Source organism: Buteo buteo, chromosome 8 (assembly GCF_964188355.1).
Source record: "Buteo buteo chromosome 8, bButBut1.hap1.1, whole genome shotgun sequence".
NCBI lineage: Eukaryota > Metazoa > Chordata > Aves > Accipitriformes > Accipitridae > Buteo > Buteo buteo.
Genome location: NC_134178.1, coordinates 8,285,197 through 8,305,636, shown reverse-complemented (window position 1 = coordinate 8,305,636; position 20,440 = coordinate 8,285,197). Strand labels below are relative to the sequence as shown.

The following is a 20,440-nucleotide window of genomic DNA, read 5'->3' as shown; positions in this document are numbered from 1 at the left end:
TGTGGGCTGACACCGAAGCTTTTCCTTGGTCAAACTCTACCGATAGAGATTTCTCACAGGGCCCGTTGCACCACTCGCCGTTTGTGCTCTTTGCTGTGGGCCCATCATATCCTACCTGTGTCAATACCACTTTGTAGCAATGTCGCGTTTGTTAAATATTTGTACAGGAGCACGTGCTAGCAGAAACAGGAAAAAGAAGATTTGTTCAGGGTGCAGCACAAGCGGGGTGGCGTGACCGTGGGGGCTCCCCAGCCCTAGCACAGCCTGGGCAGGGACTGACGGCCCCGCGCTGAGCCGAAATGAGGGTCCTGGGCCCACGCGTGTGGGGCTGGGCAGGGTCATTAAGGTTTATTTGTGCCCTCAGGGCCCTGACAAGAATGGAGAAGGGCTACATTAAAAAAATGTATATTTTCCTGGGGTTTTTTTGGACCGAGTTTTCAATTGTGCTACGGTAGTGTTAAGCAGCCCTCAGTGAGGCCCAGAAACTTAAATATTGCAGCCTGCAGACCTCCTTACATTAAACTGCTTGCTGTATAATCTGATGGTTGTCAATTGCTAAATACTAAAGTGATTTCATTTAAATCTCTATCTTCAGATATAATTGTCAGATAAGATTTTATGCCACCTGCACTGTAGGTGGTTTTGAAATATGACCATTACTTTCTCATTTCCTCCTCTGTGTAAGGAGAAGCGTACTTGTGTAAATCAAGGTGATGGCATATCTGTCAGAGAAGGCGATATGTTGAAATTGCAATGTGAGGATCATATAATTAAAACACAGAAAAAAAAATTACTTCCCCAGAAAGAAAGACTGCTGTGAAAAAGTCATGCAGGGTGATAGATCTTGGTGGGATTTGTTCAGGACCCCTCAGACCAAACCAACCCTGAGATGCTTGGAAAACGCAGCACTTGCCAGGGGAAATGCCAGGCAGAAGCAAAACCCAACAGAAATGAATGGGAAGGGAATGAAAGAGCCAGAAGAGCTGCACATAGAGAAGAAACCCAGGCCACGGTTTCCCTCTTAGTTGCCCTTCTCTGGCAAATGACTCCCATGGCCTTCAAGCCCAGCCCCTGGGGACTGAGCGTGTGTCACCAGTGGTACCCAGGAGAACAGACGGCAGGGAAAAGGAAGGTGGTCGAGATGCCAAGGCCCCCAGTCTCATCTGGCAGCCCCACAGGGAGGGGACAGTGCCAGTGCCCCTTTGCCAGGTTGCCCCTGTACAGGGACTGCCTGACACCAGTTCGTGTGTGGACCAATTCCCTCCTAAGCTCCTGTGAGCGAGCAGCAGCACCAGGCGCAGGAGGAGAGTTGGGCCGATGTTGGCATTGCTGTTGGTGCGATGCACTTGTCTTAAATTTGGGGTGACAGCAGCAAAACGACACCATGGCATGCCGGGACAGTGCCAGGAAAACCACACTCTGCTGGAGATAACTCTCGCAAGGGCCTTCCAAGGGAGGTGACTCTTCCCTCCTTTCAGCACCCGTGAGCCCCCACCCGCCGTGCCGTGGCCGGTCCGTGCTCCCCGTCCGTGGGGAGAAACGGACAACCAGCCGTCGGCTGAGGGGAACATCAAGATGGCGGGGGGGGGACCCGCAGGCGTCCTCCGGCCGCCAGGGGGCGCTGCCACCCCCACCCCACCGCCAGCCCGCAGGCCGCGCCTCCTCCCGGCGGTTGGCTTCGTCGGCGGGCGCTGCGCCGCTCTCTATGGCCGTTGCCCGTGGCAGGGCCTCTGTTTACTTCCGGCCGGCCGCCGCCGCTGTGCATGGGGCGCGGGGGCGGCCGCCCGCCGCTAGCTGCCATGGCCGAGCCCGCCGAGGAGGACGAGCTGCCGGTGCCCGGTGAGTGTTGCCGCTCCCTCACAGGGGACGGAGCTGCGGGTCGGGTCGGGGGACCTCGTCCGCCTTGTGGCGTTCCCCGCCCGCTTCCCCCACCACCGCGGCGGCTGTGGGCGCCATCACCGGCGCCCCAACGGCCGCCTCCCTGCCCCGGCGTGAGGCCGCGGTCCCCCCGCGGTGGTCCCGCTCTGAGCTTCGCGGCCGCCCCCGGCTCCTCTCCGGCCTGCCGGTGCGGGCCGCCGGCTCGGGCCGGTGTCTTCCGGCGCCTGGGGAGGAAGACGTGCGCTGACGTCAGAGATTAGACGGGGGCAACCTTGCTGTCGTCACCGGCGTGGTGTAGTAGTGCAGCGTTAAGTAGGCAGGAGGGGTTTTTTTCAGTTAGTAAATGAGTTTTGCTCCGCGGCTCGACCTACGGTAATTGTTAGGCATTTGCCAGGTGCCGAGACAGCAAAAACCTCATTTATGTTGTGTGGGGTTTAATTCTGTGAATTGGTAGGATTTAATTTCCCGGGTGATGGCTTTGGTTGCAGTTGGGAAATGTTGGAGGTACGAAGGATGTTTGTGAACTAAACTGCTTTTTGCATACATTGAATTAAAAAAAAAATTATATTTTCACGTTAACGCATCTGAAAGAAAAAGAAATGAACCAGCGAGCTCTACTTTGGCATGAGTGCCATAGAGATCACTGTAAGCACATTCGAATATGCAGCATGGCTGTCTGGCTGGAGATTAAGACTTAAAATAGAGTTTTCAGGTGCATTCTAGCATGCCTGTGGTTGTAGGTGTGTCTGCATAAAATGAGGAAAAACTCACCATTTCTTTAAAAAGGCTTGAATTCGTCTACACAAGGCTTGTTTTTAATAAAATGGTGAAACGCATCTAGAGGGGTAGTAAATACAATTTTATACGTGTCTGCTGAGCCTGATGCGTAAAATAACATGTCATTTGCGAATATGGGAAACTTTTGCATTAAAGAATCATTTCAAAATTAATATCAAATTTAAAGAGTGAACTTTCAGTTTCGGAGCTGGGGTGCAGACTATTGATTGTTTTCTTTGAAAGTAAATACACGAAGTTGATTCCATGTTACTATCAAATTATGTAATTTTACAGAAGCAGTCTAGTGTTACTGTTTGTATTTGTGTTATCATAGCTTACATGTTAACAGAAAGTTTGCAAGGCAAAGGCTTGGTTTTTCTCCTTGTTTTCTTTCTCAAAAAATTACTCTATGCTTAAAGCACAAGGTTTGACATTTTAAAATAGGAGGTCTAATTGTGCTTTGCCACAATGTCTGCATGGCTTTTGGCAAATTATTTAACTTGTAAGTTCATTTATTTTCCTGTAGAATTAATATTTACTGCGTCAAGCCACATGCTTAACCAAAAGGTGAATGAATAGTTAACATTCTATGTTTTAAAACAATATTGCTGACACTTTTGAAAGTGGGAAGACTTGAGAAAACTAGACAGATTACAAGGGCAGAAGAGCTGTCTGGACTTTATTTTGGGGTCATTTTGTTTGGGTTTTTTTAGATCATGGTTTGATGATCAAAGACGGTTGTTCCAACCCATGTTCTGAAGGCTGAGAGTTTCGATTTTAGGGGGACATTTTTAGAGCACATGTATCTTTTGAGATGGGTGAGGAAGAGTGGTCAGTTTGGAGCCTGTCACCTCTTTACAGTGTGTGTGTCTCTCTCTCTCTAATCCAATTTGGAAAACCTGTTTGAATTCAAGTATAAACGTAAGTGAGAACTCTTTGTCCCGACCTGCTTTCAGGATGAGCTTCTTATTTTACTTTCTGGGGGCAGTTATTCAGAGTTCTTTATTCTTTCTTTTATATACCTAGTAGTTTTTCTTAGAGGGTAAAGTACAATAGTGTACTTTAGAATAAATTATGTCCTCAGAACACAATATACCAACAACAATACCTGTTCTATTAGAAAATTCATGGAAGCTAAGAAGAATCAGAAGGACTAAAATGTGAGCCTGAAAATGAAGTAGTCTTGGTGAAACAGAATGGAATAAAACGCTTCAGCCATTTTTTAAAAAAAGAAAAAGATAGGAAACTAAAATGTGCAGTTGAATTAGTAGGAATTGACCATTTCAAAATGTATGAGGCAAAATTTGTTTTCACTAAAATTGACATTACCTTTTTGTGTTTCAGAATCAGGTGCTGTTTTCACATTTGGAAAAAGCAAATTTGCAGAAGATATTCCTAGCAAGTTCTGGTTCAAAAATGACAAGCCTGTACTTATATCATGTGGAGATGAACATACTGCTATTGTTACAGGTCAGTATTGGAAATAGAGTATATGATAAAAGGTTATATACTTGGACAGCTTGGAAAGTATGATTTTTATGTGAATCCTGAGGTAATATATCAGATGAGGTTGTGGAGAGGAGAGAGGACTGTTCTGTGGGAGCTATCAGATGCCTTTGAAGTTAGTGTGAGATCACTGAAGGTTCTCACAAGACATGACCAAGAACTGTCGTAAGGGAATCTGTAATAACTGAATGTATCGCACAGGATTTAAAGTAAGCATGACTTTGTTCGGCTTGAATGTTTCTTGTGAATCTGACAGTGTTTAGTAGGCAATCTTAAATATGGAGGTTTGTATCCTGGAAGTAAACAGTATCTGTTGAACACAGTCAACAAGTTCACTAGGAATCTACCTGAAACAATAGATAAAACTGTATCTCTGAAATAAAGATTCGAATTACTGTTAACTGTCAACTGAAAATAACCTTTGAAAGAGCAACTCCAAAAACTTCAGAAAATCCTACTAAAATCAGAAATAAATTACCAAAGCATTCAAAGAAGCTCAGATCAATACAGTGAGCAGTATTAATTTTTATTTTCATTGCTTTGAAATGATGGAAACAATACTCATTGAAGAATTTGTGAAATTGCACAATTAATTTTTCAAGCCTAACTTTATAGAAGATGAATTATCCATGAATAGTTTATTTGGAACGAAACCTGACACTTTTTCTTGGATTGAACCAGTTCTATTAAATTGCCTGTTGCATAAAATTAGTCAGAATGTAGCGTGGGACACTATGAAATTTCCCTTTTGAAAATTTTTTTATATATATCCTTTGATATACCCACACCCAGTTTGAAATAACACTAGTATAATTCTCAGTTTAGACTGGTCAATTTAAATTGCCTCCTTGCATTCCCTCAGCACGTGCCTGCGCCAGCACTGTTACCCTCATCAGCAACAGTCCCCTAACTCCCATGTCACTGTAATAGCAGCCACTTAGATAAAGCTTTTGAAGAAGTCAGCTTGCATAGGTTTGCATGCAGCATCATTTCTCTACTATCTCCCCTTCTCCCTGTTGTTTTAATCTATGCAGCGTGTTTCAAAAATGTCTCTGTAGCTGGCCTTTGCTGTTGCAGTGTGCCGATAAGTCACCAGAGAAGCTTCTAGTTAATCCGATCTTTATTTTCCCAAAGCTTTTGAGGAGAAGGAACTGTAGAAGCATGAGTACAAAATTTCTTTGGGACCAGAAGGTATTTTGGGACATTGTAAATTAGAGGTAAAAGTGAGGGTAAAATACTGATCAACAACGAGCAAAGGTAGAGAAACTGCAAGAGCCGTACAAAAAAAGTGAAGAAGGGAAACAGAAAACCTTTGTCCCTCATTTGTTCTTCACACCTGTGCATGCCCGTGTGCACCTCGCATTTCTGCTGTTAGATGGAGTTGGATGATACAGTGGAATTACAGCCCTTCATGAATGACATTGAACTGCAGTAACACCTGGAATAAAACGTCCAGAAGTGCATGCCGATAATGACTTTACTGAGAAGGGTACAGACCTTGTGGGAAACCAGGAGCTTCCTGAAATCCAGCTGAACCTGACCTGGAAGAGATAAAAGACAAACATCACCGAGGAAGGAAAAGTATCTCAAGCAGGTGTGTCTTAATGCATGCTTCATTTTATTTTCAGTCTTTATTTACAGGTCACAAAATTCCGCCATCCTTTTTTTTCCACCCCTGGAAGAGGTGGTGGGACCTATGTATGCAGGGGAGAGTGGGAATATGAGGTAGATTCAAATCTAATAGAAATAGATCAGTTTTATACTAACATGTCTCAACAATCACCCAAACCGATACAAAACATTCCTTAAAGCTGGTTTTGGGCTGGAAAGACAGCTACATCAAACACTGAACCTTGACTGAATGCAAATGAAGAAACTGTACAGGAACTAATATTTAGCGTTCAAACAAAATATTCAGAAAACTTCAAATACTGCTTTCATCTAATCCAGCATCAATATTCCTATATGACTTCTAGGGAGAAAAGTGTAAAGTAAATGTAAAATACTTTGTTCTCTGACTTTCTAGGTCAGGAGTTAGAGTCCAAAACTTTATTTACATACTGTAGCTGTATGTTGGAATAGAAAGGACCAGTGATAGTTACTTTCTGACTTTGAGTTGTCTTGCTGAGCTAGTCAGAGAAACATTTTCTTCTCCAGTTTTTGGAGTCTGGGATTGAAATTTGTGTTTGTTTATTCATTTGCTCTCTACCTTTAGCACAATCTTCATTAAAATGTTTGAGCCGGAATTTTTTTTAAGCAGTTGTCGTCTTTAGTTCTTTAACACAGTCATGAGCAGTATATTTTCCAGCATCACTTGTAATATGTTTAATAATGTTTCTTGCCCCATTTCTATATTTTTTTTGCCCAAGAATACTGACAGTCCACTCCCTGCATCTTCTGTAACTGCAGGCATTGGAAAGCCAATTTATTCATCCTGTTGGAAGCTGGTGTGAAGTAAGTGATGTTGCGCATGTTTTTAAGAATCTCCTCCCAATACCTTTCTATTAAGTTTCTTTTCTACAAAACTCCTAAAGTTAACAGCTGTCTTATTGTTTATTTGCCTTGATTAGAGTGTCCTAGGCAGCTTGCCCACATTTGATCAAAGAGGCTGATCCTGTTCACAAGGGGGAAAATGATGATGACAGAAGACACATTTTCTGAACTCAGAGCTCTGGAGAGAAATGAAGCCCCCAGTGCAAGAGGGTAGAAGGAAAGAAAGAAGTATCAAGTGTAAAAGTAGGAGTGAAAAGAGGTGCATATGGAACCAAAACAAGAGAGTATGCTCATAATTTTGAGTTTTGCAAGGCATTAAACATTAAAGAATTTACACCACAGAGACTTTGGAATCTCTCCAGGTCTTTGGACACCAGTTTCCTTCTATTCTTTCTGCCTACAAGCAGGCCATCAGAACATGGCACAGTATCTTTTGCATCAACTGCAAGGGGAAAATGAGAAAGATTAGTACATGTTTGTGTTGATCTTTGATACGTGTAGGAGCAAGCAACGTACTGCGCTGTTTCTGTTTGTGTGATACTAAATGTCCTAAGTGTGACTGTTCTTATTGCTCAATAAAGCTTTTATTTTGAGAATATCATGATTTGCCTAACAAAACAGATGTCATTCCCATTTTTGTGAGATTTATTTGAATTGTATATTAATTTTAATAATTTTTATATATATATTTTAATAATTCAGCTGCTGAATGAATGCCCTTAGTAGCGCTTCATGAACCAGGGGAGCACATGACAGATTGGGTTCCCAAGAATCACAGTTGTGGTAGCAGCTGCTCATATGAGGAGTGTACTGGTTAGGAGACATTCTCTTCCTGAAGTCTCTCGCAAAACCTCTGTTCTTAAAGCTGTAAGCATCTTGTGGCTTCCCTAATAGCCCTGAATTGATGTTGGTGAAACATCTGCTGGTGATATGCCAATACATACATATGTTGGAGAAATACTCCAGTCTTACATTGGGATGAAGGTAGGGACTGGTGTTGCAAGTCTGTTTACATCACCAAAATAGTCTGAGTAGTCCCTTTCTTTATGTCCTGTTGTTTCCCTTCTGCTGCCCAGAGTCATAATCTTACTCTGCCAGAGCAGTCTTCTGTCAGCCATTCCAGCTGGCAGATGGCCACAATCTCTGTATGTCAGCACCAAAGTGGAAGCAGAAAACCAAGAGCAATCTGAATTTGCAAAGTTTTGAAATATGATCCTTGCCTGTTTGCTGTTGAATTAGTTCTCACTTCAGTGCATCTGTGGTGATGACTGGAGATATCTCAGTATGCAATTATGAAAATAGGACCTTTTGCATACAAAATTGCGTCGTGTTTCCTGGCCAGCTTAGATTGCATCATGTCTGTCCCAAAACCTGATTTGCTGTACAGACCCAGAAATGTTGCTTCATTACAGGCATTTGTTTAGGTTCCTCTGTAGTGCCTACTAGTTTTCATTCACTGTCTGAATTACTTGCTTTGCAGTTTTCTTATTTTCTGTTACACTGCTAAGTGTTGAAAGCCTGAAATTATAAAAGGCTGTCACTCAGTTGTAAAAGAATGTAAAAAAATTCCTCTCATCTATTAAGCTCCTTGACTTAGAAAGCAATCAATGCCTGAGAATTTAAAGACTGGTGTAAGAAACAGCAGATTAGAGGATGAAAAGCATGACCTGTTGGAATTTTGAATGGATAAAAGAAAATGTGCTTAAATTGAATTATGGCAGCTTGGCATCGTATTCCCACAGGAGTACTGCTTTCTTATAAAGGCAGTTGGAAAGTATAAACCAAGGATACAAGGGAGCATATACTAATATAGGATGCCATTTGCTAATAAAAATTCTTTCTGTTAAGGTGTGTTTGGCTTTCAGTGACAGATGGCAACGTGATTGCATTATCAAAATCAGGATGGTGATATAAATGCTATTAGTAAAACACCATGAGTGTAGACTTGACCTCAGACTTTTTTCTCCTTCCAGCTTTCTTAGAAAGACATAATACTGACACATAGCCCCATGTTCTAAAAATTGTCAAATCTAATAATTTGATTGGGACTTTAGATAATAGTTATTGTTAGTTGTTGTTGGTTTTTTTTTTAACTATGTGGTTATATTTAAGAAAATAAATGGATTTTTTTTTAACAGAGTAAGTATTTTTGTTCTATTTTAAACTTTTCAATATCGTATTTCAGGGTCTTGGTAAATCACATTCAGAACCTTCACTGGGAACCTACACTACTTAAGTACAAACAGCGATAATATTTTGGCATCATTATGTGGAATTGCTGTTATGTGTTGCAATCATGTGATAGCAGTTGATGGCTAGGGTGACAAAGTTTGTTTATGTGACGGCCTTGTGGTGGAGTCTAACTCATGCAGACCATCAAAAGTAAATAAACTCCTTTTAACAGTTGTAAGAGGTCAGGCATTTTTGACAAATTAGTTTCTATTGTTTTGCAAAGATTTCTGTTGGAACAAGGGTTTTATCTTTGGGTGTGAACTTCAGAGCTTTACAAAAGGTAATAGTTTAAAAACTGAACTGAACTGAATTCATTTTAAGGTATTGTCAGTAGTCAGTTTTGGTTAATTTGCATGCCCGATGACAAACGTTTCATCTGTTCATATACCATCCTCTTAAAAAAACTCTGGTTATTCGGAATTGCAACAGTTCATTTTTTGTAATGGTCAAACCTGCAAGTTCAATGATGCATCATACCAGTTTCTGAAATACGATTCTAGCATTGCTCCTGTTGAAGATCTGTAATCTAATGTTTGCATTTCCGTTTACAAAACTCTCTGACTGCATGGTGTTTTTATGCATTCCTTCTTTATATGCAGGGTGACAAATTAATACAATTTGTGGACACATTTGAAATTTTATCAGAAACTATGTTCTGTAGGAGTGCGAATTTGTAAATCATTTTAAGAGAAGACATAGCAGTAAAAGAAATATCTGCCCCCCCAAACAGAAGCTGATTACAAAATTGTGTTTGTATTAATTATATAGCTGCATTATTCATTCCTGTCTTTGGGGCAAAAGATGTGGGTGCTCAGTTAAATGTGCTGTTATTTTATAAGTAGGCCTATAGACCCTGTGGTTTCTGAACTGCAGGGTCTGTCCAAGGGTACAACGTTTTATTTTCTGAAGAGCACTTTATCTGCCCTGTAATTAAAGGAGATAATGTTTGTTCTGCTTTTTGTCTCTTCTTCTGACTGAGGATTTCTTACTTAAAAAATGCAATTACTACTTTTGTACTGAAAAATCAGGAGGACGTTAATTATTGTTTACACTTCAATATTGTACTGCCTAATCTTAAACCTTACATTAAAAAGGAAGTAATAAATAGCATAGTGTGTGAAGACCATCTTGTCTTGAATGAGGTATTCAAACACTTGTATGGATTCTGACTGTGCATTTTTTTTTCAGGGAATGGTAAACTATACATGTTTGGCAGTAACAACTGGGGCCAATTAGGACTAGGATCAAAGAACACTGTCAGCAAACCAACATGTGTTAAAGGTTTGTTTAATTTTTCTCTTTTTGTCTTTTTGAAAGGAGACCCTTGTGAGAAGGCACTTCCTAAGATGCAGTTCCAAAGTAACTATTTCTGCCTTCTTTACTCATCATGTGTAGCATATTACTGCACAAGCTCATAAAGGTACCTTAAAAGGATTCCTGATTGATTTTTCATCAGTTCTAGATTCTGGGTCCTTTTGCGTCTGAAGATTACTTCAGATACATAAAATCCCGTCTATTTTTGAGGGCTGTCATTTTATGTAATATTTGCCTTTTCTGACAAACCACATCTTCATTGTGACTGCAAAGACATTAATCAAATGCTTGGTCTCTGCAGTGTTGTCTAAGTGTTAGAAATCAGACTTCCAACACCATTGTGTAACCTTTGTATCACTTCTGTTTAAGCACCTTTATAAATGAAAAAATCTATCAGGAACTTTCTACAACTACTACTGCATTTTTAGCAAGTATAAGAAGTGCCTGAGCGGGCATAAATGTTAATATATTTGTATTATATATAAGCAGTAATATATATATTATTGTATTATATGTAAGCAGTAAAATAAATGCCCATATTCTTTCATGTGTTGTAAAATATGTTTTCATTGCACTGTTACCTTCTTGATCTTTCCTGGCTGGTTTTATCTTGTCAAACAAAACTAAGTCAATACTTTTTCCCTGTCCCCTTACTTATGTCAAGTCAGATCTATCCCATTAACACATTTCTTTTCACCATTAAATGTTTATCCTCATCCTTTCTGCCAGCAGATCGATCTGTTAACTTATTGTTAAAAACAAATTATCCTGCTTGTTCAAACTCTCTTCCTCCTGATTTAGTTTATTCTGCTGTCCTTTATCTGCTCCTCTGTATTTCACTTCAGAGGGAGAATGCAGCTACTTTCAGGTTCACTTCATCTATCAGCCATGTGAGAGATTGATTCTTCCCTTGGCTTAAATGGATTGGGTGTCAGTTGTCTGGGTTTTTTTTTACTGTCAAATTGCAATGGCGAATAAAAGATGAAGAGAAGATGACAGCAATTCAAACCAGACCTGGCATCCATTGAAAAAAGTCACAAGGCGGGTATCTTTCTTCTCTTGGCAGTAGGCAGCGGAAGAAAGTCCTGGAGCATTTCTGACTAGATTTCAGTCATCACTTGGCTTTGGGAACGGGGTTGCAAGGACACATTTCAGTATCCAAATGGTTGTGGCTGCATGTTTTCTGAGAAAATATCTTCTGGGACTTGACTAGAGACTAATGAAATCGGTTATGAAAAATCACCAGCAATGTTGTAAATACAGCGTGGCTCATTAAATACAATTGATTAACCTAAGTGGGAGGAAGGTTAGGGAGCACGGGCTTCTGAAGAGCTGATGAAGATCATCTCTGAAGTTGGAGGTAGAGTTTTGGGATATAAAGCAGCAAATTAAGATTGTAGGAAGAAGCCAGCATTGGAAGTGTTATGGTTCCAGCCTGGTGGTGGTGGTGGGTGTTGGATAGGATAGGCAGGAACCTGAATTTGGACAATTTATGTTTGTGTCTCTGTGGTAGACCAGAGATGGTTCATGCTTAAGTAGATAGATTTATTCAGTGACTTGGTAGAAGGGACTTTAATCTGAATGTTATGGAGCTGGTGAAAGTTGATTTGGAAGAACTGAAAAAGGGTTTCTGAAAGGGGTGATGGTTGTTGGCTTTGTCATGGACTAGCATAGTGGAAAAGCAATTAAAGATAGATTATGTAAAAAGTAATGCTGTTTTAAGAGCACTGTATAGGGCACATGGACATGGCTGAGAGAAGAGAAATTGTTGGCAATGATCAGTAGTTGGAGAGAGGATGGAAAAGTCAGTGCAATTTTTTTCCTCTGTGAAATGGAGTGCATTTGCCATGGGAGAAAAGGCACCTCTGTATTTTCTCTCTCCCACCAAAATAACTCTTGACTCCTCTCACATACATTCCCAGTCTTTCACAGTGCCCAGACTGCAGAGAAGTACATGCAATGGGTGGATGGTAATTGAGCTGAAATTGAGACAGGATGGTATATGCAAAAATTTTAGGCACTAGTCCAGATAGGACTCTCCTTAGCAATTGAGGTTAGTGATCGGTAAGAGGGCAGTGCAGACCAAAAGTCTAGCAAAAAAGGTAGCTGTGCATAATGAAGGAAGATAGGGATGGTAAGACAAAAGAACAGGATGATTTTAAAAATTTAAGATAGTGAGAAAAGCATAAGAGGGAGTTAAGAATAGTACTGTTAATGAAAACTGAAGACAGCTTTAAGCATGCATTTTGTCCTGCAACTTGATATCTTCTTTGAGGCATATCCCATAAATGGTAAATTCTGGGGAATGTGGCGTTAGGATGAAGTAGCCATCATCAAGTTAACCTGAGCGTCAGCTATAAGTTTTTAAGGTCTATATCTGTTTTCTTGTCTTGGGGGAATCCTGATTTAGTAAGTTATGTGCTACGTTCAGATGGGCAACGAATCTTGTAATCATTCTGTTGATAAAAATGTGAAAAAAATCAGAGCTCCCTCTAGAGCATAGAACATTTTGTTATTGAACCAGCTATCAGCTTGCTTATAACTTTTCCCCCTCCTTTGGCTTTAATTCATAGCTTTAAAACCAGAAAAAACAAAACTTGCTGTTTGTGGAAGAAACCACACTTTAGTTTACACAGGTATGTAACCTATATTATATACATATTAAAGATAGATTTCTTCCTTTGCTTTCATGCAAAATTACATTAGGAACCCCAGGAGTCTTGAGGAAGGAAAAATAAATTAAAATGGGACTATTAAAACTTGGGGTTTTGATATCCAGTTCTTTGAATGCTTGATTTATTCTGAGCCAGTGCATTTATAAAATAATGTTATATTTTTACTAGCAATAGGTAGATGAAAAAAATTCTTGCTGGCATTTGAGGTGTGGTTAACAATTATCAAATATTTCATTTAAGCCCTGTAAAGGTATATTAGTATTTTTTATCTATCTGTACTCAAATTTTCCTTTGACAAATAATTTATCTTTATTAGTGTGAAGTTATATATTTGAGTGAATACAGTAGAACCAAATGTTTTTAAGTCTTCAAATTTTGTTGTGTTTTGGTTAGACAAGGGAGTCTGCTATTTCAATGACAAGTTGCTTTATTAAGCTATAAATAAATAAACTGTAAATTTAAACTAAAAAATAAATTTTTAGAGAGACAGTATACAGAGAATTGATGCAAATTCTTGTCATGCTTCTAAAATTTATGTAATGGAATAGCCATCTTTGTGGTTGCAATCCTTTAGCTTGCAGTAATGTTATAAAGAGGATTGTTTGATTATTAGGAGGTTTATATATGTGTAGACCCTGAGCACTGTAAATAAGACTATTAGAATAAACCAGAACATTTTAATAACAGTTGAGTATGCAAGACTGCACAGGGTAAATATTAGTCACTTTTAGTGTACACACTGGCTAGAGAATTTGTGGCCATTTATATAGCAAGGACCATTTATAAATTGTATGTCAGTTGCTTATCACATTTGTGTCTGGATTTGTGTTATTAATGGGCCTTATCTTTTTCATCATAGATGAGCACTTTAGATGTGAAACATACTAAAATTAAAAATATAAATCTTAAAGTTCTCTTAAGTTGAAAATATCAATCATCAGCTTTAACTTAAATTTTTAGATTCTAAAACAAAATAAAGACCTAGTTAATTAAATCAAAATTGATTTAAATATTAAAATGAGTACAATATTTCTAATAAAAACCTAAGCACAAATATATTTCATTCACAGTACTCAAAACTATCAAGTTATGCATCTCTTTAATTTACATACTAATACGACTGCAGTTTTGTTGCCTGTGACATCATTCACCATTTTCCTCCCGCTTTATCTTGAAATACACATTATTTGGGGAAGAAGCTGCTTTTGGCTGCCAGGGCTATTAGTAGTCATTTTCTCAGAACTCTTGCAGAACTTCAAATTATATTTACTTACTAGATCAGTCTCCAGAATGGTGGGAGATGCAGTCAGTGTAAGTTACATGTAAGGTCTTTAGAAAGTTCTGATCTAAGCATATGCAGGAAAGCCTCCTTGCTAGCTACAACAGAAACTGCTAATGTCAACTCGAGGGTATTTCAGGGCAGCAGACCCCAACTTTCATGTAATCTTTTTCCATCGAAAATTAAATTACTTGCTCCAGTTTCTCTGACTTTTTACCATTGATGAGAATGTCTTCATTCTGTGTATTACATGTGCTTTTCTGTATGCAGAAAAAGGAAATGTGTATGCTGCTGGAGGTAACAGTGAAGGCCAGTTGGGATTAGGTGACACAGAGGAAAGGACCACATTTCATTTAATTAGTTTTTTTACCAACCAGCACAAGATCAAACAGCTAGCAGCTGGATCATACACCTCAGCAGCAGTAACTGGTAAGAGCAACCGCTAATAAAATCTATTTATGTGTGTCCAGCCTGATGTTCCAGGGAAACATGTATTCCAGCATTCTGTCTGCATATGTGGGTGTATTTTCTATGCCTCCCTGTCGTCTTTCCCGAGTAACTATAGTCATTTTTTTGATAGCCAATTGCCTATTTCAACACAATCTGGTAAGGGCGGGCAGTCTCATTAACTTCCTACAATTTTTGTGAAAGTAGACCTTTTCCATGAGCGATGGGCTGCAATGGGAGCTCAACCTGCACTAGTGTAGTAGGAATCCTTACAAAGGAGAGACAGTATGAATACCCTCAAAATGGAAAAAATCTTCAGTTCATTTCCAGGGAAGCCAGCTACAAAACATGAATCTTATGAAAACTAAGTTTCTTTAATTCCACTTCTTACTGCAACTATTTTGGTCTACTGGTACAGGCTATACCTCTGTGTCATTACTAATTCTGAGAGAGGCCTAACCTGTGACCTGTTTCTCCAATGGCAAAATTACACAATTAGCAACGTGTTGAAGTCCATACAGTTATCATATTTTCAGCCATTGGATGGGTGGTCCTTTATTACCCTATAATGTAATGTCTCAAGTTTTGCTATAAAGCAGCTGTTTCTGTACATGTTTAGGGTAAGTAATTGACATTGTCATTTCAGAATGTGTCAGAGAACGTAAGATTGTATGAGAGATGCTAGCCTGCACGTTTGGTTTGTATTTTTTTGTGACAATTGCTAACATACTCCTGAGATTCGTAAGTCAGCTTTGAATTATTTTAGTTCTCAACAGCATCTCAGTAGCACTGTAGATGGTAAGGTTTTTTATTCACAACTTATTTCCCACCAATAAGGAATATGCAGAGAGGAGACCTCATCTCTTCTAGAAAAATCTAGAGATTTTTTCATGTTGTTTACTACCTTTTTTTGGTTTTTACTGCTACCATTGGTCTTTGTGTCAACAGAGGCTGGTCTTAAACTTGGAACAGCTGTTGTGATAGTTTAAGGAAAACAAAATGAAGCTGGGCAGTATAATCACCTGAGAAGAGAATTGAAAGATAAGGGAAGAGTAAGTGGGATGTGTACCAGAGTCAGAAAAGACAATAAGTTTGGAAGAATGAGAAAGTGGTGACTTGCTATTAGAAATGAGAAGATGCCTTAAATTCACTGCAGTATTTTCATACTGACCTCTGGTGACTGAATTGTTTTATATGCTCAATCTCCCTCATTTTGAAGGAATGTTTTTACATAGTACTTTTCCTGTTGCTGTTTATGGTCTAACATCAGTTGATGACTAAGTGTTCTGTGTCACTTTTGAAAAGCTTAAGGGATACCCTCTTACTTCAGACTGTTTTGTTGCATTGTGCTAAGTACCATTTTATGTCCCTGAGATCATGACATTTAGTAGTATCACACACAGAGTTTATGAAATGCTCTTAAATGGGTAGATTAACTTTTTGTTAGTTTTGGTGTCAAATCTGTTAACTATCTGTGTCTTCATTTTAGAGGATGGGCAGCTTTTTGTGTGGGGTGACAATTCGGAAGGTCAGATTGGCTTGGCTGATGAAGCCTGTGTCAGTGTCCCTTGTCAAGTGGATGTTGGAAAACCTGTTTCCTCTGTATCCTGTGGATATTATCACTCTGCCTTGATAACAGGTAAGAGAATGGGAATCTCAGTGAGTGGAGACAAGTCAGTGGTTCTCATATTGTTGTCTTTGTAAAGGTAGCTAATGAGGCATTCATTACTTTTGAAACTAGATATGCCGTAGATGTTGAAAACTGCCATGTGGCAGAAAGTCATCTGTGCAGTTTTGTATCTCATTGGGAGATTTTGGCAGAGACAGGTTCTCTAAAATGTGGTCCTGACTGATTTTGGGAGGGCAATTGTATGTAATCTACTATATAATTGTTTATTATTGTTGAGTTAACAATACTATGAGAAAAAACTGCAGTTAATTTTCTGCATTTGCACATTGTTGTGCAAAAGTATATTAGAAAGATTGACTGTCTTATCACACTTTATTTTCATGAAGATTATGACAAATGTTGTGGATTAATACTATGGTTTCAATAATCCAACTTTTCTTGAGATTATTCATTTTTTTGTGATGATCAAATAATCATCTTCATCTTCTCTAGAAATGTAAACAGTGAATAGACTTACTGTGTTTTGAGGAAAAATTAATCTCATTTACTAGCAGTGCAAGATTGTTGTCAAAGTTTGATGTTACATCTTAAATTTTAAGTTTTGAAGTCAGTTAAACAGGCAGTAAGTATACAATATGAAGAAAAGTGTATGCTACAGTGAGCCAGTGTCTGATCTCCAAACCAACCCACCTCTCTGTTGCTTTCCATCTCTCTCTTCCTGGCTCTCTGTTAGTTTCCAAAGTGATAATGCCACTCATTTTTTAATAATGCCAATACGGGTGAATTTATCACTCAGTATTGATGGTATTATATATGAGCAGCCATGAATTCCTTTCAACCATATAGATCTACGTTATTAAGCTTTACAGTTTAGTCCCCTCAGAGTACTCAAAGATTTCAAAAGATCAATAGTTTTGATTGTAAAGCTTTTAATGGGTACCCAGGAACTATTCCATCAGATACTTTTCTCAGGTTACTCGATAAATGTTACTTTTCCACATACGATATCTATATAGTTCTCTGAGAACATGCTGTTAACAGAATGAGAGCTTCCTAGGGTGGACAAATATTAATTAGGTGTTATTCTGGTAGTGTGCAACTTTTATTATAGACACTTTATTACAGTAAATGAATGAAGTGCCTGTGACTGATCAGGAGCTCAGCACCTGTCAGGAAATCTACAGCTTCCTGGACTTGAAATAAATGAAAAAAAAAAAGAAAAAAAAAAAAAAGATCCTTGCTTAAGGATATAGTAAGAAGGTGTGTATTACTGTCTTAGAGCCAAGAGCCAAAGCTCTGACGAGACTGCAGTGGGATATGACAAAAGGTTTCATTAGAGGAGGGGTTGAGGACAGGCATCTAAGAGCAAGGAGAGAACAGTGTCTGCCAAGTGCTCTAAGGAAGTAGAATCTTTTAATGGAGAGGGATGAGAAAAAAGGATTAGGGTGGCAGCTGAGTAAGAAGAATGGAGCCTCTTAAAATATTAATAGGAAGATGAACTGGTTATCACCTGTGAAAATGGGGAGTTGTTGAACCTGTTACTGTTTAAACAGGCCTCGGTGTGAGATGGAAAATCTTAATTTTCAGCCTTATTATCTGCAAATCCTCCACAAATTGGACTTCAATCTGTCTCGCTGAAACTACTGACATACAGACGGCCTCTTTTGTAATGACAGGATGAATATTTTTTAATTCTTTTCCTTTGGGTCCTTGCTGACAGTTTTATTTGACTGATAATTTAACTACCATAGAAATTTAGAGTTGGACATACAGGTACTTTTACTGAATTGATCTTCTGTTGCGCTAGTTTCAGTGTATATCCAGACAGTGTTTAAAAACAAAGCTTATTTATTTAATCTAAGTATACCATAGTCACACATTATTTTCGCTGTGAAGTTAGCCGTTAAATTATGAATTTGGAAGTTCTGCAAGTTGAGCCTGTTTTAAGTACAAATGTAGTTACCTTATTTTTCTTATAGCCTAGTTAGGAAGTCAAGGCACTATGCTGTTGAAAGATTTTGCTTAAAAAAAGGTGATTCTTTTAGTATTATTGTTGTCCCAGAATTTGTGGGATCATTCACCTGGTATGCAAGCCAGTAACACACAGAGTCCAAGGTATTAGCTGTTTATTGCCGGTTCTGCACAGAAAGGGGTGCTAAGGGGTATCCCCGCAAAGCTGGCACACCCAGCGCTAAAACAGTCATTCATTTATACATTGCAAATTAGCATAATTACTTCCATATCTTAAAGCTGATTGGAGTATAGTGGCCTCATCTTCATTTAAAGGTGCAGTGTCTCTTAATTTTCCTGCACAAGCTTGGTAGGTGAGGGTCTTCAGGTGGAGGTGGGTATTCTAACTTCTAGAGGTTTGGTTTTGATATTATAATTAGTTAAGTTCACCTGAAGGGCACATTTTTAGCTGATTCATGTGGTATAGCCAAGCTTCTTGGGCAACCAGCCCATTAAAGTTTCTGATTCCTAGTTTTAGGTCAGTTTGTTCCTTCTATTTCATTGTCTTGTCAAGAGTTGCTTACCCAAGTGATTTACATCAATTTCTTATCTTTTGTTTCCTAAGTTTGTAAAGAATTACGACCATAAAGATTTCAATATCATTATTAGGATTCTTTTTTCACTTAAGGAAAACACTTGTCTGTAGGACTTGCTAGGCTGGCTCAGAACAGTGGTTCACATCCTCAGTATTCTGCCTCTGAGGGGTGGTACAACATAGCAAACTAGATAATTATGGAGTATTTGGAATATTCATATTATAGGCATGGGGTTCTTTTCCCCTGAATTGCCAGTTAGTCCTTGAATTATGTCTTGAAGTATGTTTAAAAGTTTGCCTAGCACAGGGAGTTTTTCATGTATTTTTATTGTATGGTTTTATCTTGTATACTAGAATTTAGAGTGATTAGTGTTATTTTTAATATATACATTTGGATGGAGAAGAAAGTGTTTCTGTATTTCCAGAAATGAAACTTCAGCTGTTCAGGTAAGTGTATAATCTCTCTTAATTCCATCAGCATCTATAAAATATACCAGAGGAACTTTTTTAGATTGTGGTTGCTGTTACTATGGAAGAAATGGGAGAAACACTGTTAATAGAAAGCTTTCAACACCTATAACTTATAAATTATTAGAATACTATGGAATTGCTACATTTTGACTTTTTAAACATGACTTGTGCATAAAAAAGCATCAAATAATATACTATCTTTAATAATAAAACATAGTTGCAAGATGTAGGACTTGGTACATGTTGTTGGGCTGAACGGATGAGCATGGCACCACATGGTTCCGTTTCTTAGTATATTTACGTTTGACATAAGCTGTATACTGGCTAAGCAAACTGTTAGGATCACAGGCATATCTGGGTTAAAACTAAAAGGTGGTTAATGAGGAAACTAGAATACATAGTGTGGTCACAGAGTGCCCTCTCCAGGGCAGGATGATCATTAATAAGAGACTATTGAGAAAAAAAGTGGTGAAGTATGGATTCCAACTTTTTTTTTTTTTTTTTAAGCTAAAGTTATTTGTTTGAAACAGCTGGTTTTAAAAAGATTTTTTAGTAGGCTTTTGTCTTTAAGGTGTTTAACTACTGTAAAGCCAAGTGCAATGTGCATGAAAAGTAGAGTGGAATACTGATGCAAACCTTTAGTAGATAAAAGCATGTGTTATGGAAATCATACAGCATGCAGTCATCTGAATTTGTACTTCAGTTCTACAACCCTCCCCCCACCCCTGAAGTTTCTCTTGTCTAATAGTTCCAAAAAGATGATTTGTCACCTTTCTTAGTTTGGTTTTTAGAATGCCTTCTTTGGAGACGATAATTCAACTACTAAACATGTCAGTCACCTGTATTCTACCATGTACATGTGGGCCCCCTGATGCCAAAAGCAGTTGTAGAATAGAAGAACAGAATATATCCCAAATTATTTTTAATAAAAAACAATTAAAAAAATTTAGACTACGCACAAGGACAGGCAATGGCTAGCTCATTTCCATATGCAAATTAGGAAGCTGGTTTGGTTACTCTATGTTTGAAAGATGATTATTTGCTCCCTTTTCCTCTCACTTTGCATTATTCAAAGACTTCTACTGAAAAGCAGTTTTAAGTTTATACTTTCCAGCCCTCTTGAGGACTTTTTCCCAATATCTGTTTCCTTTCCTTTCTTTTTGCAGACTTGGGACATTAGGTCCCTGTATTAG

General features: G+C 38.7%; 1 protein-coding gene across 1 annotated transcript in view; it reads left to right on the top strand.

Annotated features, from left to right (window-relative positions):
• The first annotated feature begins 1,718 nt into the window (after positions 1 to 1,718).
• Positions 1,719 to 20,440, top strand: part of RPGR (retinitis pigmentosa GTPase regulator) — a 44,319-nt gene continuing 25,597 nt past the window's right edge. Inside the window, exons 1-6 of the mRNA XM_075033554.1 lie at positions 1,719 to 1,839; positions 4,000 to 4,125; positions 10,075 to 10,167; positions 12,774 to 12,836; positions 14,425 to 14,583; positions 16,091 to 16,240. Coding sequence (XP_074889655.1) covers positions 1,764 to 1,839; positions 4,000 to 4,125; positions 10,075 to 10,167; positions 12,774 to 12,836; positions 14,425 to 14,583; positions 16,091 to 16,240 — 667 coding nt within the window. The 5' untranslated portion in view covers positions 1,719 to 1,763. The remainder of the gene's footprint in view (positions 1,840 to 3,999; positions 4,126 to 10,074; positions 10,168 to 12,773; positions 12,837 to 14,424; positions 14,584 to 16,090; positions 16,241 to 20,440) is intronic.